This window comes from Micrasema longulum, unplaced genomic scaffold, assembly GCF_059751315.1.
Source record: "Micrasema longulum isolate JH-2025_06_02 unplaced genomic scaffold, ASM5975131v1 h1tg000244l, whole genome shotgun sequence".
Taxonomy (NCBI): domain Eukaryota; kingdom Metazoa; phylum Arthropoda; class Insecta; order Trichoptera; family Brachycentridae; genus Micrasema; species Micrasema longulum.
This window is the reverse complement of record NW_028277449.1, coordinates 252306-276597: the sequence shown is the minus strand read 5'-3', so window position 1 is coordinate 276597 and position 24292 is coordinate 252306. Positions and strand designations below refer to the sequence as shown.

The following is a 24292-nucleotide window of genomic DNA, read 5'->3' as shown; positions in this document are numbered from 1 at the left end:
TTCGCCACGGACTAAGACAAACTGGGAAAAACACCAATCAAACTACGACAGATGGTTTTTTAGATAAATAAATATGTATTAAAAATTACGTGATCAATCGTCATCTGGTTCGTGTTCCAAGTCTGATATCATCAGATTGTTTCAAAACAATAATAATAATTGGTATTGTTTGAAAAAAATCCAGTGTAGTGTAATAATACCCGAGCTATATTGTTTGATACGCCAAGGCACGATAACACATCGTGACTCAAGTGTCAAATTAGTGCAAAATTCACTGCGTTACACGAATTGCAACAAATTTTGTCGTTGAATTCTAAAATATCGCGCTAGGAAATTGATCATAGTGAAAATATAAATAGAATATCAAACTTCAAAATGGAAGGTTTACCTGTGACACTCATTGTCAAAGCACCGAATCAACAAATCGAAGATCAAAAGATTAAATGTCAACTGACCTGGACAATTCAAGAGCTTAAAGGCCATTTATCAGAAGTTTATCCTCTCAAACCCGTAAGTTACATTTATATTTTACTAACAATTCGTAATAAGATTTAATACTCAGGAGTTTATCAGAATGAAAGCTATTTCAGCAGAGATAGAGAACCTCAATCAATCAGTCTTAATATGCCCATAACAGGGTGAATACAGGAATATTTATTTATTTTTATATACGCCCAGTAGGTATTTTTAAGGATACATAATATGTATCATCACCCTAACTTGTAAATCTCATAAATCCGCAAATGGAATAAAATGATACTTGAGCGTTTTCTGTGAGGGCTTCAAATAATCTATATGTGTGTGAAACTTCTATATCCGTACTGCGCTGCATTATTTTTTTTTAAATGGATAGAAAAAACTTCACTACTAAAGTAAATACTGTTTTTTTCTCTCCCCTGAAAACAAGTCAGTTTGAGATTTACGAGTTTTACAAGTTAGGCCGATGATATGAAAGTTTTTTTTTACATTATGGTTAAATTACAACAATATAAGATTATTGAAATAACATAAAGGAAGAGGGGAAGCAAAATTGAACTAGGTAGGAATGGAAGAGGGAGAGTTTGAAGAGGAAGAGTTTGATGGGAAGGTAGTTGAATTTATTTCGGTGATTGCTTGAAAGAAGACAACTTGTTACCAAAGAAATTAAGACTGAGATATTTCCTGGCAGACCTAAAAACTCTAAGCAGGGCAGAGTGAAAAACCATAAATAATTCTATGATTTTTTTATTTATTGAAATCTACAGTCATATATACAATAATACGGGATAATATAATAGATCCGTAATACTAGACTAAAAATTATTTCAAACTTATAATTAACAATATACATAATGTGTCATAAATCAACCTCGTGGTGTAATGGTCAGCGCATTTGCCTACCATGCAAGAGGTCTCGGGTTCGATTTCCGACATGGTTGATATGAAATATTTCATTAAAAGGGTTTTTTCACACTAGGCCATTTCATAGTCTGCATACTGGCGAGCGTTTTTATGCAAAAAAGACAATTTTTCAAATAATGAGGGTTACTTCCATTTTCTAATCTAGTGGCGTCGATTACATGAATTTTTTGCAATTTATGGGTATCTGCCAGATATTAAGCTACTACCCGGTTTGCGGCCAGATGTAAAAGTAGGCCGGATCGTTACCTGATATCCGTTTTACCTCTAGTCTGCTCACTTAAAAAATTGTATCGTGTTGAATAATAATATGTAAACTTATATATTGTTAATTATGATATTTTTGTTTTTATTTTATATTTATGTTCATTTAAATAAAAAAATCATCTCTGACTGACATTAATTTATAACACTTCAAATCTTGGCAGTAAAAACTTATTTTTCAGCCTAAGTAATAGACTTTGATCTTTTCTTTAATTGATGCAATACTTTGTATTTACATATATTTGCAATAATCGGCATTTGTTTTCCTGTGGTTTTTAATGTCAACCATATTACTACAATAAATCTTATTTTTTATCAATTTATTTCGGAATTTAGAATAACGATCCAATAACTCGATTTTACGTTTAAAGATTAAATTTACTCTAAGCCAAACATTTTCCACCAAATAAATACTCCAGTGTATGTGAAAATATACATTTAAATCATATTGTATTGATAATCAACAATAAATTATAGTCTCGTTAACCTAATTTTAATGCCTCATAGATAAGTATAGGTACTTGATATTTGTAATATTATGTAAATGTGTGTGATCTTTGATGATGTGTAAAACTCTCTGTTTTACCTCTTATTGCATATTGTAAAAAAAAGCAAAAAAATTTAAAAATAAATAAAAAATAAAAACAAATTCCCAAAGGGCTGACGTTCCTCATTGATTTTAAGATTAATTTAATATTGATAAAACCCTCCAAGTGCCTATACTGAGAAAAATCTAAAAATTGTTTTCAAGTGTTGCCTAGTATGTGAAATAATTTGATCAGATAAATCTCTTCGCAAGAATAAAGGTTTCAGCTCTTTAACTTCACTAAAATAACCAGATGCAAGAATTGAAGAAATATGGATCTTCAATAATTGGCAAATAATGGCAAATGTTACGCAGTGTGTGAAGTGGCCACTTAAACCAGGCAATCACAGGTCATAAGGCCCTGTAAATGCCTTGATTTCCATATTCCCTTCTCTAAAATGTTCTTCATCTCTGTTGTAGGATGTTATCAGTTGATAAAGCTCAAAAAATAACATGTAACTGCATTTTCACATTGTTTTCTCAAAATGGAGTTATTTAGAGGGTTTATCTGTATATGGACAATATGTAATATTTATTATTGTGTTATCAACAAAACAAAACCGCTACGTGATAACATTATGTAAATGTCTGTGTGTGTGCGTCACATATGTGTTTTGTCCCTATCTAATTTAAATCACAGGTACACACACACTTGCTATGTATTTTGTTCAAATTATCATTTTGTATGTGGCATTTCAATAGCTTGCTATGTGCTGTTGGGTATTATAATAAATTATACCGTAGTGAGGTTTTATCTTGTGTTAAAAGAACGTGTACTATTGTCGTTCGTCAATAATTTTTTTTGCAATGCGTAGCAACAGGCCTTAGGCCCAATTTCTGTATCGAGTTCTTATAGTTTACTCAATTTGGGGGCCATTAAATTTTAAATGAGTTGTAAGTATCACACATTTAGAAAATAGGAACCAAATTGTGGTAGAGTAGGGCTCGAACCTCGAGCCTTTGATCTGTGAGTCCTCGACACTGCATCTCATATAAAGCAGATTTTGCAACAATTTAATATTAACAGACAGCAAATCACATGGAATTAAAAGTCCCGTGTTGAGTTGAGACGTTGTGTATTAAATGATCAAGACTCACTGTAAAAAATTTAGATCTTAATAACTCCCTAGGAAGGAAGTCCAGCCTGTCTACAAGCATTTGGACATACTCAAAATATTGTTATCTAATATTACGTGATTTTCACTGTAAAATTTTATAGTCCCTGGAGTGGTCCTTAGGCATAAGACTGATCATTATGACTTCATGTATCAAATGATCATGGCTGCTTATTATACTTATTACTGTATTATTTATTACTGTATGATCTTATTTGATTAAAACAAATGAAAATTGTAAATATATTTTTATTTCAGAAACAAGAGGAACAAAAACTCATATACTCGGGCCAGCTTCTTACAGACTCTGTCGTGTTGAAGGATGTTCTGCGCAGATACGAAGGCCAGGATATTCACACCGTCCATTTAGTCTGCGCGGTACCTCAGGTCAGACAATCCAAGACCCCCGCCATGAACTCGGAAACCAAAGGCACCCCTGCGCCTCAACTGAATGAAAGCGAAGCGACTCCCAGTGGGCTGCGACACAGAAACGTCAACGATTCTCACCCGAACCAGACTACCGAGAACTACTGGCGGCAGCAGAACGAACAGAATGAACCTCGTCTTTATTACCCCCAAGATATGCAGTTCGTGCAGAGGGTGCAGTCCGAGAACAACGATAGGAATGCGTGGAGGAATACCGGCTACCAAGTCGGGCAGAACAACCTGGGCGCAGTGCCGATGCAGATGAATGACCCTGTAGCTCTCGCGGCCGCGCAGATGGCGTGGATGCAACATATGCAGGCCCAGTACATGCAGTTCTATAGTCAAGCGTGAGTATCATTTTCAATATTACTGCTTTATTGTCACAAAAAGATCTCGGAGTTGTGATTACTTGTGATCTTAAATGGTAATCACATATTATCCAAATTGTCAAACGCACCAATTTCCTCTTATACGTAACCTTTCTCTTACTGTCCTAAAAACACCCACGCGTTACGGTGCTCTGTAGTCACTACACATAAAAAAAATAAGAGATTTAAAAGGGGAAAAATGGAATGTTTATAGGGAATGGCTTAAATTAACTATAATTTAATTCAAAGATGATGATATTTCTAATCTAACTGCTGAAAACATGAAAAAACCATTGGGCATCGCTAATGACTCGGGTGAAATGTGCACCCGCTCCAACTTCCCAAGAGCTACTAAGTAGCTTGTACTGGACTACGTGACTGGACATGTAGTGGACGTGTAACGCCAGGTGTAATTGGTATACTGTGAGTATACTTTTGATGATATTTGTAATTTATCCCCGATTTCCGATAAAATACATTTTATTTCAGTCGATACGTAAATGTGTAATGGAGGAATACTGAAAATCTAAACCCAATATTTATTATATTTATAAAGATATCTAGTTGTTAGACGCAATGTGTACTAGCTACACATCACCGGGACTCATGGAGTATGCCTACCAAATCTGGAGTCCCTATTTTTAAAAAGACATTGAGTTGTTGGAGAAAGTCCAGAGAAGAGCAACTAAAATGGTAGTTTCTCTAAGAAATAAATCATACGAGGACCGCTTAAGGGAGCTCGGGTTAAGTTCACTGGAAGAGCGGAGGCAGCGTGGTGACTCGATTGAAACATTCAAAATCTTAACTGAGCAATATAATGTACCCCAGTTGAAATCAACGTTCACTATGAATAAAAACCGCCATCTCAGAGGTCATTCATTGAAACTCAACACTACCTCCTTCTCATCCAACCCCAGGAAGAACTTCCTGACAAACCGAGTTGTGGAGAAATGGAAAGGCCTTCCCGAGAAAGTGATTGGTGCTAGTTCAGTGAATGTTAACTAGATGCACACAGCAATGTATAATGTTTAATAACCATGTACACTTGTACACTTGATATACACGCATCAGCTTAATAGCTACTAGTGTATTATTAATAATAATAATTTGTTCAAGAAATAATATCACTGTCAATATTCCTCCCTTTGACACAACATTTGGTCAAAGGTGCCAGGATTGTTTCTCTACCAAATTGTTTAATACATTTCCTTTGACAAAATTACTTTGACAGATAACGAAAAACCTTTCAAAAATAAATCAAAATTTGGCTGAAACATATTAGCATAGAATAAATAAATCAAAAATGCAAAAATTAAATTATTCATTAACGCCCAAAGGGCTTTTACATATACAGAGGTTATAAATAGTTTACAAATATAAAAATACAATTTTAAATGAAAAAAAAATGCAATAAACAAATGAGAATACTCACCATCATTCTCTTTCTGCACCTAAATCAATCGCAGCTTATCTTGATCATTTTTGTTACATGAAGGTAAGATGATCAGTCTTACTCTTCAGGTATCAGTCCAGGGACTATGAAATATTCTGGTGTAAAAACAGTTTTTGAAATAAATATTTCATACCAATCATCAACACCAACACCTTTCCTTGTGCCATTTTTCCATTACACTTTCAAGGTGAACTGCTAAATATGAAGAGGCTTGTAAATAATTACTTTTTAGCGATTCCTTCCTCATACAAACAAAACACGAACACATCCGTTAACTTCGACTGACCTCAAAATGAATAAAAATACTAAACTTGCCGTATAACATATTCGTATACGTAGGGCGACTCGGACTCGGACAAATGTTCTTGTGGTTGCGGGTATACTTTTTTGTACCTGGACATACGGGATACGGCTTGTTGCGTTCGGGCGATAATATCGAGGATGTATCACGTACGTTCGTATAGGTATGGCGGTTAAGTAAGGCTGGGTTTGTAATTTGGGCTGTCTTCAAAATAATTTTCAGCTTTATTATGGTTGTATTTGAAAAACATGTTTTTTTTTTCAGAATGCAAACTGCTACCACAGTAAACAACCCACCACCAGTAGAAAATAATCAACCGGTAACTATACATCTCTTTTATTCAAGTTCTCCAAACAATAAATGTGTAACGTGTGGCTGAAACGTGTACCTACAATTTTTTAACTAATCAATTAGTTAACCTAAAGAAAATTTGTTGATAATGATCCTTAAGATAAAAATAACTTTATTTAATTTACTTACATATAACTTTGAATTATCTATCCTTACCTCTGTTTTGTATAAATACATTTAACTCTTTAATAAAGATACCAGTCTCAAAGATGTCGCGAAAGCGATGAAACCGGTCACTGGATATTCCAAATTTGTGGATTAAAGTATCACCCGTGTTTTATTTATATAATAAATTACAATGAACTTCCATCGAGAATTTTCACTTACAAACTTAAATGTTTTACATTTTTACTATTTTCTTTTTAACCTTTTCTTTTCTTTCTTTCTTATTTTATTAACATATTTAGGATCTTAATTTTAATAGGTAGTTTTAATTTTCAATTTACGTGTTTTAGATATGAATTGAAATTTTTTATTTATTTTGTTCTATAATTTTTTTGTCTTTCTTAATACAAAATAATATATGTACATTATTTTATGTGTACAAAATTACGACTGTACTCTTTTACTTTTATTTGAATCTTAATTAAAAATTTTGTCTGAGCAAACTATTATTCAATAGTTTATTGGGACAAAATTTATGTTTTAATACTTTCGGTTTCTCTTTTTATAATGTATTAATATTGTAATAATATGTGTATTTTATTGAATAAAGACTCTATTATTATTAATTTAATTTTGTCTATAGGCCCCGCAAGCTCCGCCTCCTGAGCCTCCGGCAGAAGTTGACCCAGAACCCCGTGATTGGCTAGACTGGTTCTACACGGCCAGCCGAGCTTGTGTCATGTTCACAGTCATCTACTTCTACTCCAGCCCACTGCGCTTCCTACTGGTGCTTGTGACAGCCTTCCTCATATACTTGTAAGTCACTTCCTCGGCTCATTACTTACCTCTCGCAGTATAGCCAGCCAAAACAGTCATATATTCATTTAACTCGTGCAAATTTATGAAAAAAACATTCGACACTCGTTCACCATGGCGGATACATTCCGTGCAAATACCGTATGTTAACGCGCTTCTTGCCCATTAGCAGATGAACGCTCGAATTGCTGGTTCACGGAATGCGTTATCCTTTATTTGCTTTGCCACAGAACCCTAAATACAATGACTGCAATTGCCTACCTTACTCTGGGTTCCGGCACCCTTATTGTCTGGAACTTCTGTCGCAGCAGTCAGGATCAGATCAGATCTCGTGGTCAAGAAGGAGGGGCACTTGACGATTACACAACACGGTGGATTTAATCAATTATTGATCGCAAAATATTTTCTTTGCGATCGCGGTGAGAATATAAAGACCACATGATCAGTTCAGTTGTTATTCTGGCGTTGGGACAATATCGGTACCCACGGTAGGCAAATGCAACATCTTAACCAGGGCCTCGTAGGTAGCAAATAAATTTGAATGCCTCATCCTAGTGAAGGTGTTAATGTGGCGTAACCAGTATAAAAAAACGTATACTGAAACAAAGAATAATGAATGATAGGTTTCATTTTATAAAAGTCAATTAGAATTTTTTTAAACCCTAAAAAACAGTTCTTCTTTTTTTTCTACATTCGCTCCTATGTGAAGCATGTGGACATCACCAGATTCCTTCAGGAGACCCTATTGCTATCCTCTCCTATCCAAGTTAGGTCCACTCCTCAAAACGCTTGTTATAGGAGGCTGCCGTATCTGTTCTTGGAATACACAAAAATATTATAACTGTCCATTATTTATTATAGGAGCAAAAATTCATGAACACTTTCTTGTATACCCATGAACAGGCCATGCTATTGTGGGATTTTTTGTTTACTATTAATATGTATTTCATTGCTATCTAATTATGCTTTATTTTTAAATACTCTGTTTTACCTCTTATGTTTATTGTAAAAAAAACAAAAAAATTTAAATAAAAAAATTTCAATGTTAATTTTGAAATCGAACCACCTCATACCTAATGTTCTGAGGCCATAATCTTCGCCTTATACTTACTTAATGGCAGTAAATCACTGTTCTTGAAGCGTTGAAACCACATTCAAATCACATTCTTTCACTCATAGCGACCTCGCCATAAATATTTGATAGTATCGACATTTTCAATTGAGAGTAACTTTATGATGCCGACACAAATCGACTAATGTTTCTCTGAGGTTATGTTGACAGATGCCCAAATTGATTGCACGACGTATATGATCTATTTATTTCGACCACTACCTACCGCTATAGCCATCTACAGGAAAACGGCGGAAGCAAAGTTGTACGCCTAATAATATTTCATTTCACGGATTGTTGTGTGCATAATATAGAAAATTTCCATTAGTCTTCTTCTTAAATACGTTTCCACTTGTGTAGCTCTTTATGGCTATCCGAAGATGATTGGAGAACTTAGTAGCCAGGAAGGTAAGGTCCTGTGAGCTAGCTTCGAGTGAGTGGTTGGCCCAACATAATTTATCCTTCCCGCAGATCATGTCTGTATATTTAGCTGTGACCTGATTTCATCTTCAGATTTCCAGAAGTTCACAAGTACCTCTTTAACAAATAGCTCCAGCACAAATAGAATGATCCCTTTTTTTTTACATTTCAGATACCAGATTCGCTACTTCCATTCGCTGGTTCAAAACAACAATGTGGAGAATGTCAACAACAACAACAACGCCCCCCGCGTCGACAACAATAACGGGGAGCAACCCAACGTAGAACAACCCGCGAATAACACAGAAAACCAACCAATAGATGAGGCTCCTGTCAATACAAATAACCAGGCTGCTGATCAAATGGTGGTGCAGGAGACACAGCCCTCCTATCTCGCCATTACTTGGACCGTAATTACATCATTCCTCACCTCTCTCCTCCCAGATGCCCCGAACGCCATTTAATCAACATATATCTAATAGTAAAGAGACCTTTCCAAAGATAAAATATATCACTCGAAGAATCTCGGTGGTATTGTGTGATTCTGAATCCGTGAACTGATTGTCGTCATCGGTCAAATCAAGGGGTCGGTCGGTATTAAATAATCTAGGGGGTATGGTATTGGATTGAGTCGATGATGGCCGCGTAAACAACCATGTGAAATCATTTTAGGACAGTCTATTAAATGCATAAAAGTGTTGATTACAGACATAACTATGGAAAAGAAAAGAATTGTGGTCTTGTGGTAGTGTTGCGGTCCTACAGATCAGGGATTCGAACCCCGCTCTACCCCAACTTAATTATTTTCTAGCACAATTATTTACAACTTTTAGGAATGGCCTCACAATTGAAATATTTGCGTAAATAACTCAATCTATGGTTTCCTAAGAAAGCGGAGCCGTCGCGCAGCGGTGGATGATATCATTAAAATGTTGCAAGTCTCCTAGAGTGCGTTGATTGTGAGCAGAACTTCAAACAGCGGTGCCTTCATTTTCCGGACAGTCACTAAAGCAGTTTTGGAATGTTTTTTTTTCATGTATCTGTGAGCATTTTTGTGTCTGAAAATGGAGAAATTTTCATTTTTTGTACGAAAATCATAAAATTTGTGCTAAACCTTGAAATGCACATTGTGTAATATGATTTTTAAACATCTTACTCTCCTCCGAACAATAGTTTTCGACAATATTCTGAGTTTGTCCAAATTTTTGTAGACAAGGACTGGATTCAACTCCCTGAAGAATATTTAAGACAAAGTAATATAGAAGTCTAGGCATCTACAGGGCTTATAACCTGTCAATGGCAGATGAATCTCACCCGCATAAATAAAGGTTTCAGCTCTTTAACTTCACAAACATCAACAGATGAAAGAATTGAAGGAATATAGATGTCTAAATATGGGCAGAATGGTGTTAGTTACACAGTGTGTAAAGTGGCCACTTAAACCAGCCATTGACAAGTCATAAGCCCTGTAGATGCCTAGTCTTCTATATTACTTTGTCTTAAATGTTCTTCATCTCTGTTGTAATATGTTAATAGTTTTTGACTTCGGATGACTCCTTATTTTCAAAATATACCTACTCAAATTGCCAAGTCAATTTTTTCTTAGCAGTTTTAATCTTGGAGATTGGTTTGCAGCAAAGCCCTGCATCTCGTCCTCCATTGGTCTCTATTCTCTGCAGCCCTCTTCAACTTGGTATATGAGACGCAGTTTAAAGACGCAGTCACGCAGGAGACCCTCATGGCGTATAATGTGACCTATCCATTGGGCTCGCCTCTCGGAGATAGGTGCCTCCCTTCTACGATTCTGCTGAGTTCTGCAGTTTTATAAAAATAAGTTAATAATTTAGGTGATCACGGCCGCTAGATAACGGCACCTTTCTCCTTAAATTGATCTCTGGTCACCCTTAAGGCGGCCGTCTTGTTACGCCCGCCGCATAACGGCATATCATGTCCGCTAGATAACGGCACCGCTTTCTCAGAAAACCATAGCTTAAGAATACAAAATTAAAAACAAAGGTTATGTAGTAGCCATCGCAATATTTAAATGGGATGAACCTCTTCGAGAAAGGAATATGGTAGTAAAAATCAAGAGACAAGAATTAAAGAATAGGTATGAGGTGTGTTCAGAAAATAACGGGAATTTTGTGGGTTTGGAGAATCCGATTGTCAATTTTTAAATATTTACTATGTTGGTATACATGCCCCCGAAGTATGCAAAATTTTTCAGCTGTATTCATTGCTTACTTTGTCTGTGGCAGCCGTTAAGGTTAGACGTGTTTTTATGAGCTCGGCGATTTTCTTTTTTTTTTAAACGGATCAATGAGTTTTTATCAAATTTTGTGTAAAAAAATTAAGTAAAGTGTGTGAAATGTTAACAAAGGTCTATGGTGAGTCTGCTATGTGTAAAACAAGAGTTTACAAGTGGTATAAGCGTTTCCAAGATAGCCGTGAAGATGTTAAAGATGACGAACGGCCCGGACGCCCCAGCACATTAGCAACCGATGAAAACATGGAAAAAATTAATGAAATGGTTATGAATGATCGCCGAATCACAATAAGAGAAGTTGCTGATGATGTTGGCATATCGATTGGCTCATGCCATGAATTTTTTTCAAATGTTTTGGGTATGAAACGCGTGGCAGCATAGTTTGTTCCAAAATTTTTGAATTTCAAACAAAAACAGCGGCGGACGGAAGTCGCTCAGGTGTCACTAAATGAAGTCGACGACGATGCAAAATTACTGAAATGTGTTATAACAGGTGGCGAAACATGGTTTTACGGATATGACGTTGAAACGAAGGCTCAATCGTCCCAATGCAGGCATTCTGGATCGCCAAGACGAAAATCGCCGAGCACACCGAACACATAGACGAAGTGAACAATGAATACAGCTTAAAATTTTAGCATGCTTCAGGGGCATGTATACCAACATAGCAAATATAAAAAAATTGACACTCAGACTCTGCAAACCTGCAAAATTGAAAAACTCCTGTTATTTTATGAACACACCTCGTATACCGGCAAATAAACTACTTAGATGTTTACGGCCTTTCAAATACTGGGTTGTTCAGCCATCTGTTTTAAGCACTCCTTGCCGACGTTCCTTACAGTCTGGTTGCGTCCATCATCTGCGATATATGTATAACGATTGTTTCAACTCGCTGATAACGCGTCGTAAGAGCTTTAAATGGCTAGATTTTACTCCCTTATCAAAGAGATTCTCTGTCTGTTGGAAAACCTATAAACATGATTATTGTTCAGAATTTTGAGTTATTTCTTGTAAGGCTTCACTTTTTTCAATACAAAATTATAAATTACCATATTACATAGATTCGAGCATCCGTGTAAATAGCCTTATCCACAAAATTAACACTCAAAAAAGTACATTTTCTTTCGCTGATTGACTGCTTCATAGTAAATACATTGTAGTTTTTTTTCTAGTTGAGACAGTAAAAAAATGTAACAAACATCATAATTTTCAAACAACGAAATTTTCGTTAAGTATGCAGTTGTACATATGTAGCGTGCATCCCAAAAATAGACTCATGAACAAAATTCGTAGTTCATATATTTAATAAAATACGTTCTCAATTAATGTAAAATATATTTTTACATACAACCGCAGATAAAACTAATAAAAATTTTCATGTTTTTTTTTTAAAATGTTTTTCCGTGCCTTGGCCCCATATTTATTTCATACAATATGTTAGACAAGGAGTCAGATTTTGTTAGTTTTGAATATTCTATTCTACAGAACTCATTCAAGAGAAAAAAAATGGCATCTTTATTTCGAAAATTGAAAAAATTAATGGGCCCATTTTAGCCATGTACCCTCTTCATATGTAAAATTTTCTTGCTCAGATAATGAGAAAATTCAGTGTTTTTTTTTTAAAACAAAATATTTGTTAATAGACTATTAAAGTAAGCCAAATTAAAGAATATTGTGTGGTATTATCAGCGCTATGATTTTTTAAAGTTTTGTAATTTTGAAATTACTCCCCCTGTGCCGTCACAAGTTCTCTTCAATGAGCTCTGCTGATTGGTGAATTGGCTTTCCGTAGGCTAGAAATCTATCACAGCACTCTATCATTGGTATATTTAAAGAACTAAAGACGTCATTCAAAGTAGTTAATTTTTACTAAAATCTTTTTTTTCCCATAAATTTTCAAGGAACCTCGCCGTACAATTTAATGCTTGAAAACATTTTTTGTATCCATTTTTCTCTGTAGCACTCATTGCGAAATCCCGCCGAAGAAGTTCTAAAGTCAGAAAACCAGTAAAGAATTAAGATGTCGGCTTCTGGGACATTACAAGAGCATTTCAGACATTTTGCTCATGTATAACAAATTAACGAAATTCTTGGTAACCATGTATTTCTTTTTCATTATCTCTAAAGTAATAATAAATTTTCTTAACTGTTGAACTTAACGATCAATACATTTTCAATTTAGTAAAAACTTTGTAAATAACATTAATTCAATATTAACCCCTCAAAATGATCTAACACGACCGAATGTGTGAAGTACAAATGAAATTAATTGGTGGCAAATTCTTTAGCCAAATGTTAAATAATAAGCAAGTGAGAAGTCGTCAAAATTCAGTGTTCTGTGTTCTGACCTTCCGTTAACCTCTCCGATTGTAAAACCATGTATTTTTTCTATTTTTATGATTATTATTGGATTATAGGCAAGCAGCCATTGCTGGTGTGCGAATATCTAGTATACATTTACTTTATTGTACTTTCCTTAATTTTATTTACTTTATTTTGGCTTCCAAAATTTAAGTTTAAAACCACTCTGCCGGAGAGAAAATACTCTCGGGGTTGAGGCAATTGGGGACGATAGAGCTTCCAGCGATGACCCTACAAACAGGTGTATGGATTGTATTAATACAGGGTGTTCTTTAAACCCTGTCACATCCGAAACCACGATGATCAGTATGGGCAAGAAGACATATTGGCATATTTAAAATAATATTTAGAACGAAGAAAATTTGTAAAAATAAAATTTAAAAAAAAACAAATGGTTGCTTTCTTCTGCAGGGGAGAAGCGAGGGGGGCGCGGCCGCGTGGTAACGGTGTCTCAGACTCCTCCCTACCCCCTCCTCGTTTCTCCCCTGCAGAAGTTAGCAACCATTTGTTTTTTTTATATATATATTTTTTAAATTTTATTCATTCTAAAAATTTATTTTAATGTTCCAATATGTCTTCTTGCTCATACTGATCATCGTGGTTTCGGATGTGACAGGGTTTAAAGAACACTCTGTATATATCCCATGCAGGAGGCAATCATAATGACCATTTAGGATCTTGTATTTATTTATCTGTACTGTATTAGATTTGTCCACCTTGTGGTGTAATGGCCAGCGTGTTTGCCCTGCCATGCAAGAGGTCTTGCGTTCGATTCCTGACACGGTTGACATGAATTATTCATCATCGTTTCCCCTTCCACACCCAGCGGTGCATAGGGCATTGGCCAGATAAACGACGTTAGTATGTTCTACCACCCGTGTCCTCAATTAAATTATGTTTGAAAGATGGCTAAATATGATATCTGGGCATATTGAGTGACTAGCTTTCTTCAGCAATTTTTCAACATTTTTTTGTAAACACGCCATGGTGAAAAAAAATCCTGGGTAAACAAATGTTCAATACTTCTACTGACATTAAAATTAGGCTAGTAAACTAAAATTCCACTTTTTCTGAACCCATCAAACTATACAATTTCTCATCTTCAAAATTTATAAAAAATGACATATCATCATGATTGTAGAATGTGTGATTTTCTTCAACTGGACATGAGAGCTATTCAAACATTTTTTTTGACACAAGCATATCACAAGTCTATTACTACTAAAGTATTTCCTTTGATACTTATGTTAGTTATATACATTTCATTTTATTCAAACTTGGAAAATAAATCATTTTTATTTATTTATGCTTAATTAAGTTAGTTCATAACATCTTAAGAACTAATATAAACTTTTAATAATATTATTTCAATCTTTTTTATCTTCTTTATTTCTTCGGGTAACAAATTGTACAGCTTCAATCCCTTGTACAATGAGTTTTGAGATTCTGTTTTTCTCCTCATTGGTAATCTTATCTTTTTTTATCCCTTGTTTCATATCGGGGGTTAAGGGTCATAAGGGCGAAACTACAAAAACAGAGTTTTGAGATAAATGATAAAACAGTTTTCAAAAAATAATACTGTCTTTTAAGGGTAACAAATAAAGAAAATAAAAAATACAGTTAATAGAGCATAAAATGTTTTAGAGACAAAAATATGAAACTACGCTTTCGTCTATATGACCCTAACTTGCGCTTACATTAGTAAATTAACAAAATTATGTAAAAGGTGTTTTATTCTTCTGACTTTAAACAAAACGCTTCATTTGTAGTTTCACACAAATTTATCTAGGTAACTACTTATTGGATGAGTTTCATCTTTTTGTCACTAACAGGATATTTTGTTTGGATATCAGATTAGTACTTAACACAAAACAGCATTTTTTGTAGTTTCCCCCCTATGACCCTAAGCCCCCGATATGTATGACATTGTTTGTTAAATTTTATTATTGTTTTTATTTTATTCATCCCCTTAATTATTTTATGCATAAAAATTGCTACATTATATTTCGTTTGCTGCTTTACTGTGAGTAAGCCAATTTCTTTGTGCATTCTTTCTACATTAGAATAGATATTTCTTTTGTCTATAATCCTCATTGTCTTATTTTGAATAATTTGTATATATTTAATTTCTCCTTCATTACATAAAAAAATAATTATAAAACCTTTTTCAAGATCAAATATTTAAAAAAGTCCATGTCGTATTTTTCACACATCCGTCGTTGTTCTACGATTATGACGATATGGTATTTTGCCATCTTTCAACTGAATTGCTTCGCAGTCTTATACAAATTAGAGGGTATAAAAAAGATCTGAAGAACACCATGGTTAATCAATTTAAGGATTTCTCATAAATATACTAAATGTCCAGTTATTGAAAAATAGTTTCAGTAGGCTAAATGTTTGATTTTTAATATCCAAAAATATATTTATTACTTTTGACACATCGGCATATTGTTGCACTTGAATTTATAATTTGTTGTGCTTGTTTGGTAAGTTAAAAAAAATATTGGTGTTTAGCTTTACTCTGCCATCAATCAATAAAATGAATGCACGTAACCTATTTTTTAGCACTTCTCAATCAGAAAAAAGTGTAATCAATACATGCATTTGACATGCAAGACTTTTTTTAAAAAGCAACCATTTTTTTAATTGTAAAAATACAGTTTTATGGGTTATGATTTTAAAAATTGGATTGGCAATAATGCAACTGTCTGAAAATATTCTTTATTAATCTATATTGATAAATTTATTTTTTTGTTAGTAAAGATATAACCTAATCACATTACAAATTTGAACTCGTTTTAAAACTACCGAAATGCAAAAAGTTTACACTCCGCGGAGCTGATTCCGTTGAGCGCCTGGCTAATATTAACGAAAACAATGGCTCATTAAAAACAATGCTTTCCTTTTAATGTTTTGACGCCACGCAATATTCTTTTAGAACTGATTGAAGGCAAAGAAAGCAACCTCTAAAGAAAAAAAATTCAGTTTGACAAATCGATTTATTTCATTTAACATTTGTTTTAAAAACAATATATGTTCTGTAGTAGTTTTACATAATTCATGATAGTAAAACAATCTTTGACATAATTATTCTATTCTATTCAATCCAGGCCCTAGTCCTTGTCCACAATGGTGACATGTATTCAAAAGGTTCATTTTTATTATGATTTCTACCAGTTTTTGCTTTCATTTGCTTATGCCGAGGTTTATTACTGCTTGGGGATTTGACGCCGATAAGATCAGGGACAGTAGTATAAAACTACAAAGTCGAAAAGTTTGAAAACTGTTAAGGTCTTCTATTGAGATGCGTTGACCATTTTTTTTTTACTGATTAAGTCATCTTATTATTTAATGCACTAACCTGTTGGTTATGTGAGGCCTTTGAGAATGAGAATTTTTTATCTCGTAGCTGTCGGAAATAGCCTAAATTTTCAACTCCTAATTTACGTAAAATGTTCTCTGTGAAAAAAAATGTTTTTAAAGGTTGCCATCTTTAATTCCAATGCCCTAAATGAGGATCACTAGTATGCTTATAAAAATATTGATTACTGTACTATTTAACAAAGCCATTTTATTGTGTTGTTTTGCCGGCATTGTGTGTTTTCAATATATTTAGATTTTTAAATTTCCCACTTTAGTGTTTACTTATAAACATTAGTTTACTTTGAAGTTTCATAAAATTTGCTGATTTTTTATACTAAGGTCAAACGAGGGTTTATGATTGATTGGCTTTGTATTTGAAATGTATTAATTTTTTTACAGATTTTACTATTTTTCCCATACATTTTAATTAATGTTTCGGGAAAAATTGATAAGCAATTGAACTTGGGTTTGAGATGTCAAATAATTCTGATTCATTCAATTCGGGTTCAAATAAAATATTTTTCAATCATTCCTGTTTTTGAAATTCTACAAGAAAATTATATTACCGTCACATTTTTATTCAAATTATTATTTTTTAAATTTTTAATTTTGTAGGTGTAACTTTGCCTCCACCTCAACGGGGAAATTAAATTGTTCATCGCAGTAAATAGGCTTGTAAAATTTACCCTTTTTATCTGGGCCGCCATTCGATAGATATATTTTATTACACTTTGCTTACTCCACAATATAATAGTTAAAAGCTAGGTATATTTTATTTACATGAAATTTTAATAGTGAGAAAGATTTTTAAGTCATCGTATTTATTAAGTTTTGTTCCTGTACATAATATTTTAGTTTTAAAATAAAGTTAAGGTCTAGACATAATGTTATGTATGTACTCTTTCTGAAATAAATTGTACAAGTATATAAACAAATAAAAATTGAATATTGAAAAAACAATAGTTTTATTAACATATTACAACCGAGATGAAGAACATTTAAGACAAAGTAATATAGAAGTCTTGGCATCCACAGGGCTTATGACCTGTCAATGGCTGGTTTAAGTGGCCACTTTACACACTGTGTAACATTCACCATTCTGCCTATATTTGAACATCTATATTCCTTCAATTCTTTCATCTGTTGATGTTTGTGAAGTTAAAGAGCTGAAACCTTTATTTATGCGGGTGAGATTCATCTGCCATTGACAGGTTATAAGCCCTGTAGATGCCTAGACTTCTATATTACTTTGTCTTAAATATTCTTCAGGGAGTTGAATCCAGTCCTTGTCTACAAAAATTTGGACAAACTCAGAATATTGTCGAAAACTATTGTTCGGAGGAGAGTAAGATGTTTAAAAATCATACATGTAATTCGCGGGACACAGAACTGCCATAAATTTCTTGGCTAAAATTCAAATTGTTAATGTTTTAATTGAATAGTGTGGGTAAATGTAAATGTTCTTCGACCATAGTAAAGAAATTGTGCTAAACTACATGTGTTGATAAGTCGAGTTCCTCAGTGCTCGGATTCTGAATCGGGCGAGGGGGGCGCAACGCGCGGGTTCAGCAGCGTATCAGACTCCCCTCTCCTCGTTTCTCCCTTGCAGAAACCATTTTTTTTTATTTATATTTTATTTTTTATAATTTTATTTGTTCTAAAAAATTATTTGAATGTGCCAATATGTCTTCTTGCTCATCCTGATCATCGTGGTTTTGGATGTGACAGGGTTTTAAGAACATCTTGTATAGAGGCTTACGGGTTATTCCTTTAAAACAAAATTTAAAAAAAATTAAGCAAAAGAAACTTAAAATCAAAAGTGTACTAAATAGCAAAACCATTTAAAAGCTTCAATCTTGATTTGCCGACAAACAAGAATTCTGACTTGGCCAGTTTTCACTTCTTCGTTGGTGTAATATTTTGAATTGGAAAAACACAATTTTCCACCTCACCATTTAAAACATATTGCTGTTTTAGATACTTGTCTCACCAGGAATTGAACCTGGAATTTCCATGCAAGAAAACAGTTTCCTTCAGGACCGCTAAGAAAAATTGTATACTAAAATGAATATATTCCGCAAGGTTTTGCATAATTTAATTGTAAAAGAAATAAAACAATTTATAATAACAAATATTTTTATTTTTCTCTTAAAAAAACACATCAAATATAATGTTACATACATCAATATGGTAGTATAACAGAAATTGAACAATTGCAAAATGATTCAAAAGAGCTTTTTTGGATTCTATGTTTTCACCTTAAAAAAACAAGTTTTTACTTTTAAAAAAATCATTGAATTGATATATTTTATTACACTTTGCTTACTTTTATTATATAATAGTAAAAACATAGATTCTATTAAGATAAATTGTTAAAAAACTGCATAGGTGACCATATAATGACCTATGGATTAACGGCAAAATTACTTTTATTGATCAACTGCAAAATGACTCTTATTGATCAACTGCAAAATGACTTATCGATCAACTGCAAAATGACTTATCGATCAACTGCAAAATTATTCTTATTGATCAACTGCAATATAACTCATATTGATAAACGGCAAAATGACACATTGATCAACTGCAAAATGTTTCTTATTAATCAACTGCAATATAACTCATATTGATCAACGGCAAAATGACACATTGATCAACTGCAAAATGTTTCTTATTAATCAACTGCAATATAACTCATATTGATCAACGGCAAAATGACTCCGAATCAACTCCGAAATGATTCTTATTGATCAACTGCAATATAACTAAAATTGATAAATGGAAAAATGACTCATTGGTCAACGGCAAAATGGCTTATTGATGAACTGCAAAATGATTCAAAGGATGTTCTTTACATGATAATAATCTAAGTTATATAAAAAGTACTTTCTTAACCAGTTTTTTTTTATGGACAATGAAACAGTATTACAATGTGTATATCTAGAATATTTTCAGTCACAATTTGTTCTAAAGAAATATTTTTGTTTTTTTTAACCCTTATCTTGGGAGAATGAAAAAATATTTATTTACCCATTTGATGGTTGACAATTTATTTTTTAGAATTAAAAATATGGTAAAGCAGTTTTGACTGAATGCTGTTTTAGTTCATGAGAAAAAATGAAATCACAGAAATACTAGGTGACAAAATTGATAATAATTATTGTTTTTGAATAATATTATTTATCTATTGATAAATCTAGTAAAGAGAAATAAGATCAGTAAACAAACTGATATATCAAAAATGAAATTTCAGTACTTTCCTCAACAGTTTTTTCATTCAGGTACTGGTACACAACCAGTCTAATTTTCAAAGTAGACATAAATACTACACGTGGACTCTTGATTTCAGTAAACACATACAGGCTGCAGCATAATATACGATATAATACATGCAAAGAAAGGGGAACAAATAATCTGATTTTTTTATTAATATTTGAAGCAATAGCTTTAGTAGTACTTTTTTTATAAACAACTTTACTTAAATTCTTTATTATTTGTTAATTTTAATGGTTTTATGATGTATTTGTCGTAGAAAAAGTTCCTAACTCGAGGAAAAAATACATTTTATCGGGATCGTAGAACAATTTCACTCTTTGTTAAACAGATTAATTAATAATCCCCTTAGAAAAACCAATTGCTATCGCGAATTAAATATAATAAAAGAAATAGCTAAAAACAATGGATATATGCCTGTGATTTAATAGAAAAAATGTTGAAAAATAAAAATAAATTCATTGAAAAATACTTGTATTGTAAAACACTCGAAAGAGACATTTTAAATACTGATTATTATTTTTATGATATAACGTATTTTAAAAACATTAATCCATGTGTTTTTCTTACATTACATAAAAAAACTTATTTTTTTCTAAAAAGTGTATTTTGCTGACTTCGAACTTTTTGCTGCTGAATGGAAAGATGCATAATTTTTTTTTAAACTTCTATTAGTCAAACAACTACAAATCGAGATGAATTCAAAGGTAGATAGGCTTCTGCAGATGCCTTAGTTATAAAAACCCTTTATAATCAATCAGAGGTTATCTAAACATCTCTACGAGCATGCCTTTAACAATAAATAAAGCATTTCAAATCGCATCGGAAGAAACACTTTTAAATCGCACCTCTAAATTGTCTCAGTAATAGAAAATTAAATATTTGCGGTACATCAAGGTATTTATCATGTATCTGTTTCAAAGGAAAGAATTTTAATTATCATTCATATCATATCATTCCCGGTTGCAGACTTTCGGACATTGGAGAACTTGCTACTAAATGCGAAGAGTCAGGACATCCGAGCCGCAACATCATCATCGTTTTCCACGAAGAGGAAAACAATAGACTAGGACAAAGATACAGACACGGACACATCCTCCACACATGCACATTCACAAACTCGCGATGTAGATGCAGTCCGTTTGGAGAAATCAGATTCAAGCGTCGACATGGACGACGTTTGCTGTGGGCCGAGTTTTTCAGTCTCAATCACGCAAAACAATGACTGCAATATATGACTCAGGAAGAACGGATCATTGTTTACGTGCATTTTCTGACCTCAGAAACGCAAAACCAGATTTGCTACAACCGCTCAACATTTTTTCAGCAAGATGGAGCCACTTCCCACGTCACAAATGACTCGATAGCTGCTCTTCACGATTTATTCCCTGGAAGAGTAGTAAGTCGCCGAGGAGTCTAGATTTAACGCTTGCTGATTTTTTCCTATGGGGGCTACATAAAAGGTAAAGTATTCAACCTGCTACCACCCAACTTAAATGTGTTAAAGCAAAGAATCAAAGAAGAAATCAACGTTATTCCAAGAGTGATGCTTCAACGAGTGATTCAAAATTTTTGTGCCAGACTAAATGATTGTGAAGAAGTGGATGATGCACATTTAAAATCAGTTGTTTTTCATAAATAATAATTCAAAAACGGCTCTTTAATTCAACAGTAAATAAAACGAGTTTGAGCCAATTCCGGTATTTTTTTTAAGTATCAAAAACAAAAAACATTCTTAAACATCATTTAATTGAAATAGACATTCAACAACCAAATTCACACCATACAAATGAGTTTTTGGGAAAAAACCTGTTATACCTGGAAATTTATTACGAAACGATATTTCTAATCCAACCTATAATGACTGTCTAAACCAACTAAAATATGAATTTTCTCAAACACATAAAATAGCTAAAGAAAATATAGAAAAATCTAAAGAAAGGTATGATAATCATACTTAAAAAACCAAGTATAAAGTAGGAGATCTCGTCTTACTAAAAGCTTATTTAAGACTCAGGAAAGCATTATCACCAACATTTAAAGGACCTTTTGAAATTGTCAAAGTAAATTCACCACTGTAACATTTAAGGTTAATAAGAAATTTGTAAAATACCATATTAATTAAATTAAAAGATATTTTAATTTGCAAAATCATTCTGATGATCGTGATAATCACTAACACCGAGGCAGAAAATTATACAATACCGATAACTGATGGAATAGGATTATACTTTGAAAAGATTGGAGAAGTGAAAGTATATAATGATTATTGGAAGATGATAACATTTCAGGATACATCAAACATTCAACCACAGCTAGATAAAGCAGTTATTATTTATCATAAAACTGATTTTGTTTGTACACAATTAAAAACATATCAATTAGATAGTATTTGTAAAACATATTTAACTTCGACAAAGAACTTGTTAGCTGATATAGAATTAAGAGTAAATTAATTTTCACACCTTATCTCAAACTGAGTAAAGAGAGGTTGGTTAAATGGTATAGGTAGTGCATTCAAGACACTCTTTGGAACATTAGACGCAGCTGATGCAGACTACTATAATGAGGCAATAACGAAAGTCATAAAAGATGACAAACACATCATTAATTTATTAATAGACCAAACACATGTCGCGTCTACCATTGAAAAATTTAATAACCCAATATCCAACTTTAAAGCTAATGAAATAATTTTAAATAAAAATATTTCTGATATTCAAGGTTTCATGTTACAAATGAAGACAAAAATAATCTTAGAAAACATGAACTCCGTAATGACAAATCAATTGAATTTATTAAGAGACGTAGAAGAAATTGGAGTTTGTGTAGAGAATATACTAAATTCAATGTTTGGAAAAAAAAAACTTCATCCATCATTACACCTTTACAAGCTCACAAAGAATCAACAGCTAATATTCAATACGAGAATTTCTAGTACTGTTATGAACCTTGACCTTTTATTCATTTCTTTGTCACCTCAAGAAATAGCGTTTAACTATTTTTCCTATTAATCAAATATTATTTCATATTTTGCGGTTACCTATAAAAAACCCAGATAAGGAAGATCCGTTTGTATACGTGACAAATAGCATTTGCTATTTGCGTCAATCATTATCACAGGATTCGGGCTATAAAAACCCCGTAGACCTACTCCTCTACATCTTTTATTCTTCTGGACTCGCTGACATAACATCGTCACGTTGTTGTAATTAATTTTTACTCTGTTTATTTTATTGTGAATATATTGGTCAATTCTTAAAACTCGTGTTCTCAATCAACTCTACAAGAAACCATCCACCACCCTTCCTGAAGAGGATTAGGACACAACAAAATTGGTGTCAGAAGCGGGATTGACTAACTGACTATATTCCCAAGGAACACCAGTCGCTTTCAAGAAACATTTGGTCGAGCACCCCGAAAAGAGAGAAAATACGAGCGTCACTTCGATATCTTCGAAGACCTTCCAGAGTTATCTTAAAGTTCGAGTTGTTACTTGAATCGTGTCTTCTAAGACTTAAACTGACGAAAACCACGAGCATCTACGGACCACCGAAAGACTGATCAACTTTCACCGTTGCAGTACATGAGTAATTGTTGATACTACAGATCTACATCCATTGGAGCACCATCTGGTCGAAGTCTACGACGAAGCGTGGCAGCCGCAGCCAGCAGTCTACGACGAAACGTTGCAGCCGCCACACCCGAAGTAGCCACCCCAGATCCGGAAGCAGCCCTGAGAAGTCGCCACTGTCCAGTTGCCGCCCTCAGTAGCTGCCTTTACTCCAGTACCTGTACCTGTCTTCATCTCCAGTTCCTGCCTGCAAGCCGTAGAAACTACCACTTTTCCTGCACAAGATATGTCCACCGAATACTACAAGTAAGACATTTATTACATACAACGAGAGGAATAAAGATCATAGTTATAAGTTTTTCTACTATTTAAAGTAATTTTTGTTTGGTCTTGAATTTTAAAATTTTTAAAGTCGTGATATCATTAAGATTAATTTTAAATATCCTGTTCGAAGAATTTTTCTTTAAAGCTTTATAAGCATAGCAGTTATAAATTTTTATATCTTGGAATAATTTAATTTTGAAAACTAAAATGAATAACGACCTTAAAATGGAATTACCCGAGGTTACTTTAAGCATTTTAATGCGGTTCATTCAACCATTTAATGGAGATCGCGATAAGCTTATCCCATTTATTATGAATTGTAAAAGAGCATTCGAAATTGCGTCACCAGATCAAGAGCGTGTACTTTTATCTTACATACTCACTCAACTCACCGATAAAGCCCAAGCGGCA

At 33.4% G+C, this 24292-nt stretch overlaps 1 protein-coding gene across 2 annotated transcripts; it reads left to right on the top strand.

The window, feature by feature from the left end:
* Herp (Homocysteine-induced endoplasmic reticulum protein) lies at positions 1-17667 on the top strand. Of its 2 annotated transcripts, none has more exons than XM_088223645.1 (5): positions 1-510; positions 3622-4136; positions 6176-6230; positions 7011-7183; positions 8887-17667. In XM_088223645.1, exons 1-5 carry the CDS (start codon positions 376-378, stop codon positions 9176-9178), a joined length of 1170 nt encoding a protein of 389 aa, XP_088079771.1. In that variant the 5' UTR covers positions 1-375; the 3' UTR covers positions 9179-17667. The 2 variants fall into 2 exon arrangements, with proteins under 2 accessions (XP_088079771.1, XP_088079772.1); XM_088223646.1 differs by lacking the exon at positions 1-510 and adding an exon at positions 2938-3142.
* The last annotated feature ends 6625 nt before the right edge of the window (positions 17668-24292 follow it).

Bases quoted from the DNA above. Each gene is read 5' to 3' on its own strand.
- Herp (XM_088223645.1), top strand. From the start codon at position 376: ATGGAAGGTTTACCTGTGACACTCATTGTCAAAGCACCGAATCAACAA. The intron at 6,231-7,010 runs GTAACTATACAT...TTTTGTCTATAG, and splicing joins CAGTAGAAAATAATCAACCG to GCCCCGCAAGCTCCGCCTCC. The intron at 7,184-8,886 runs GTAAGTCACTTC...TTTACATTTCAG, and splicing joins ACAGCCTTCCTCATATACTT to ATACCAGATTCGCTACTTCC.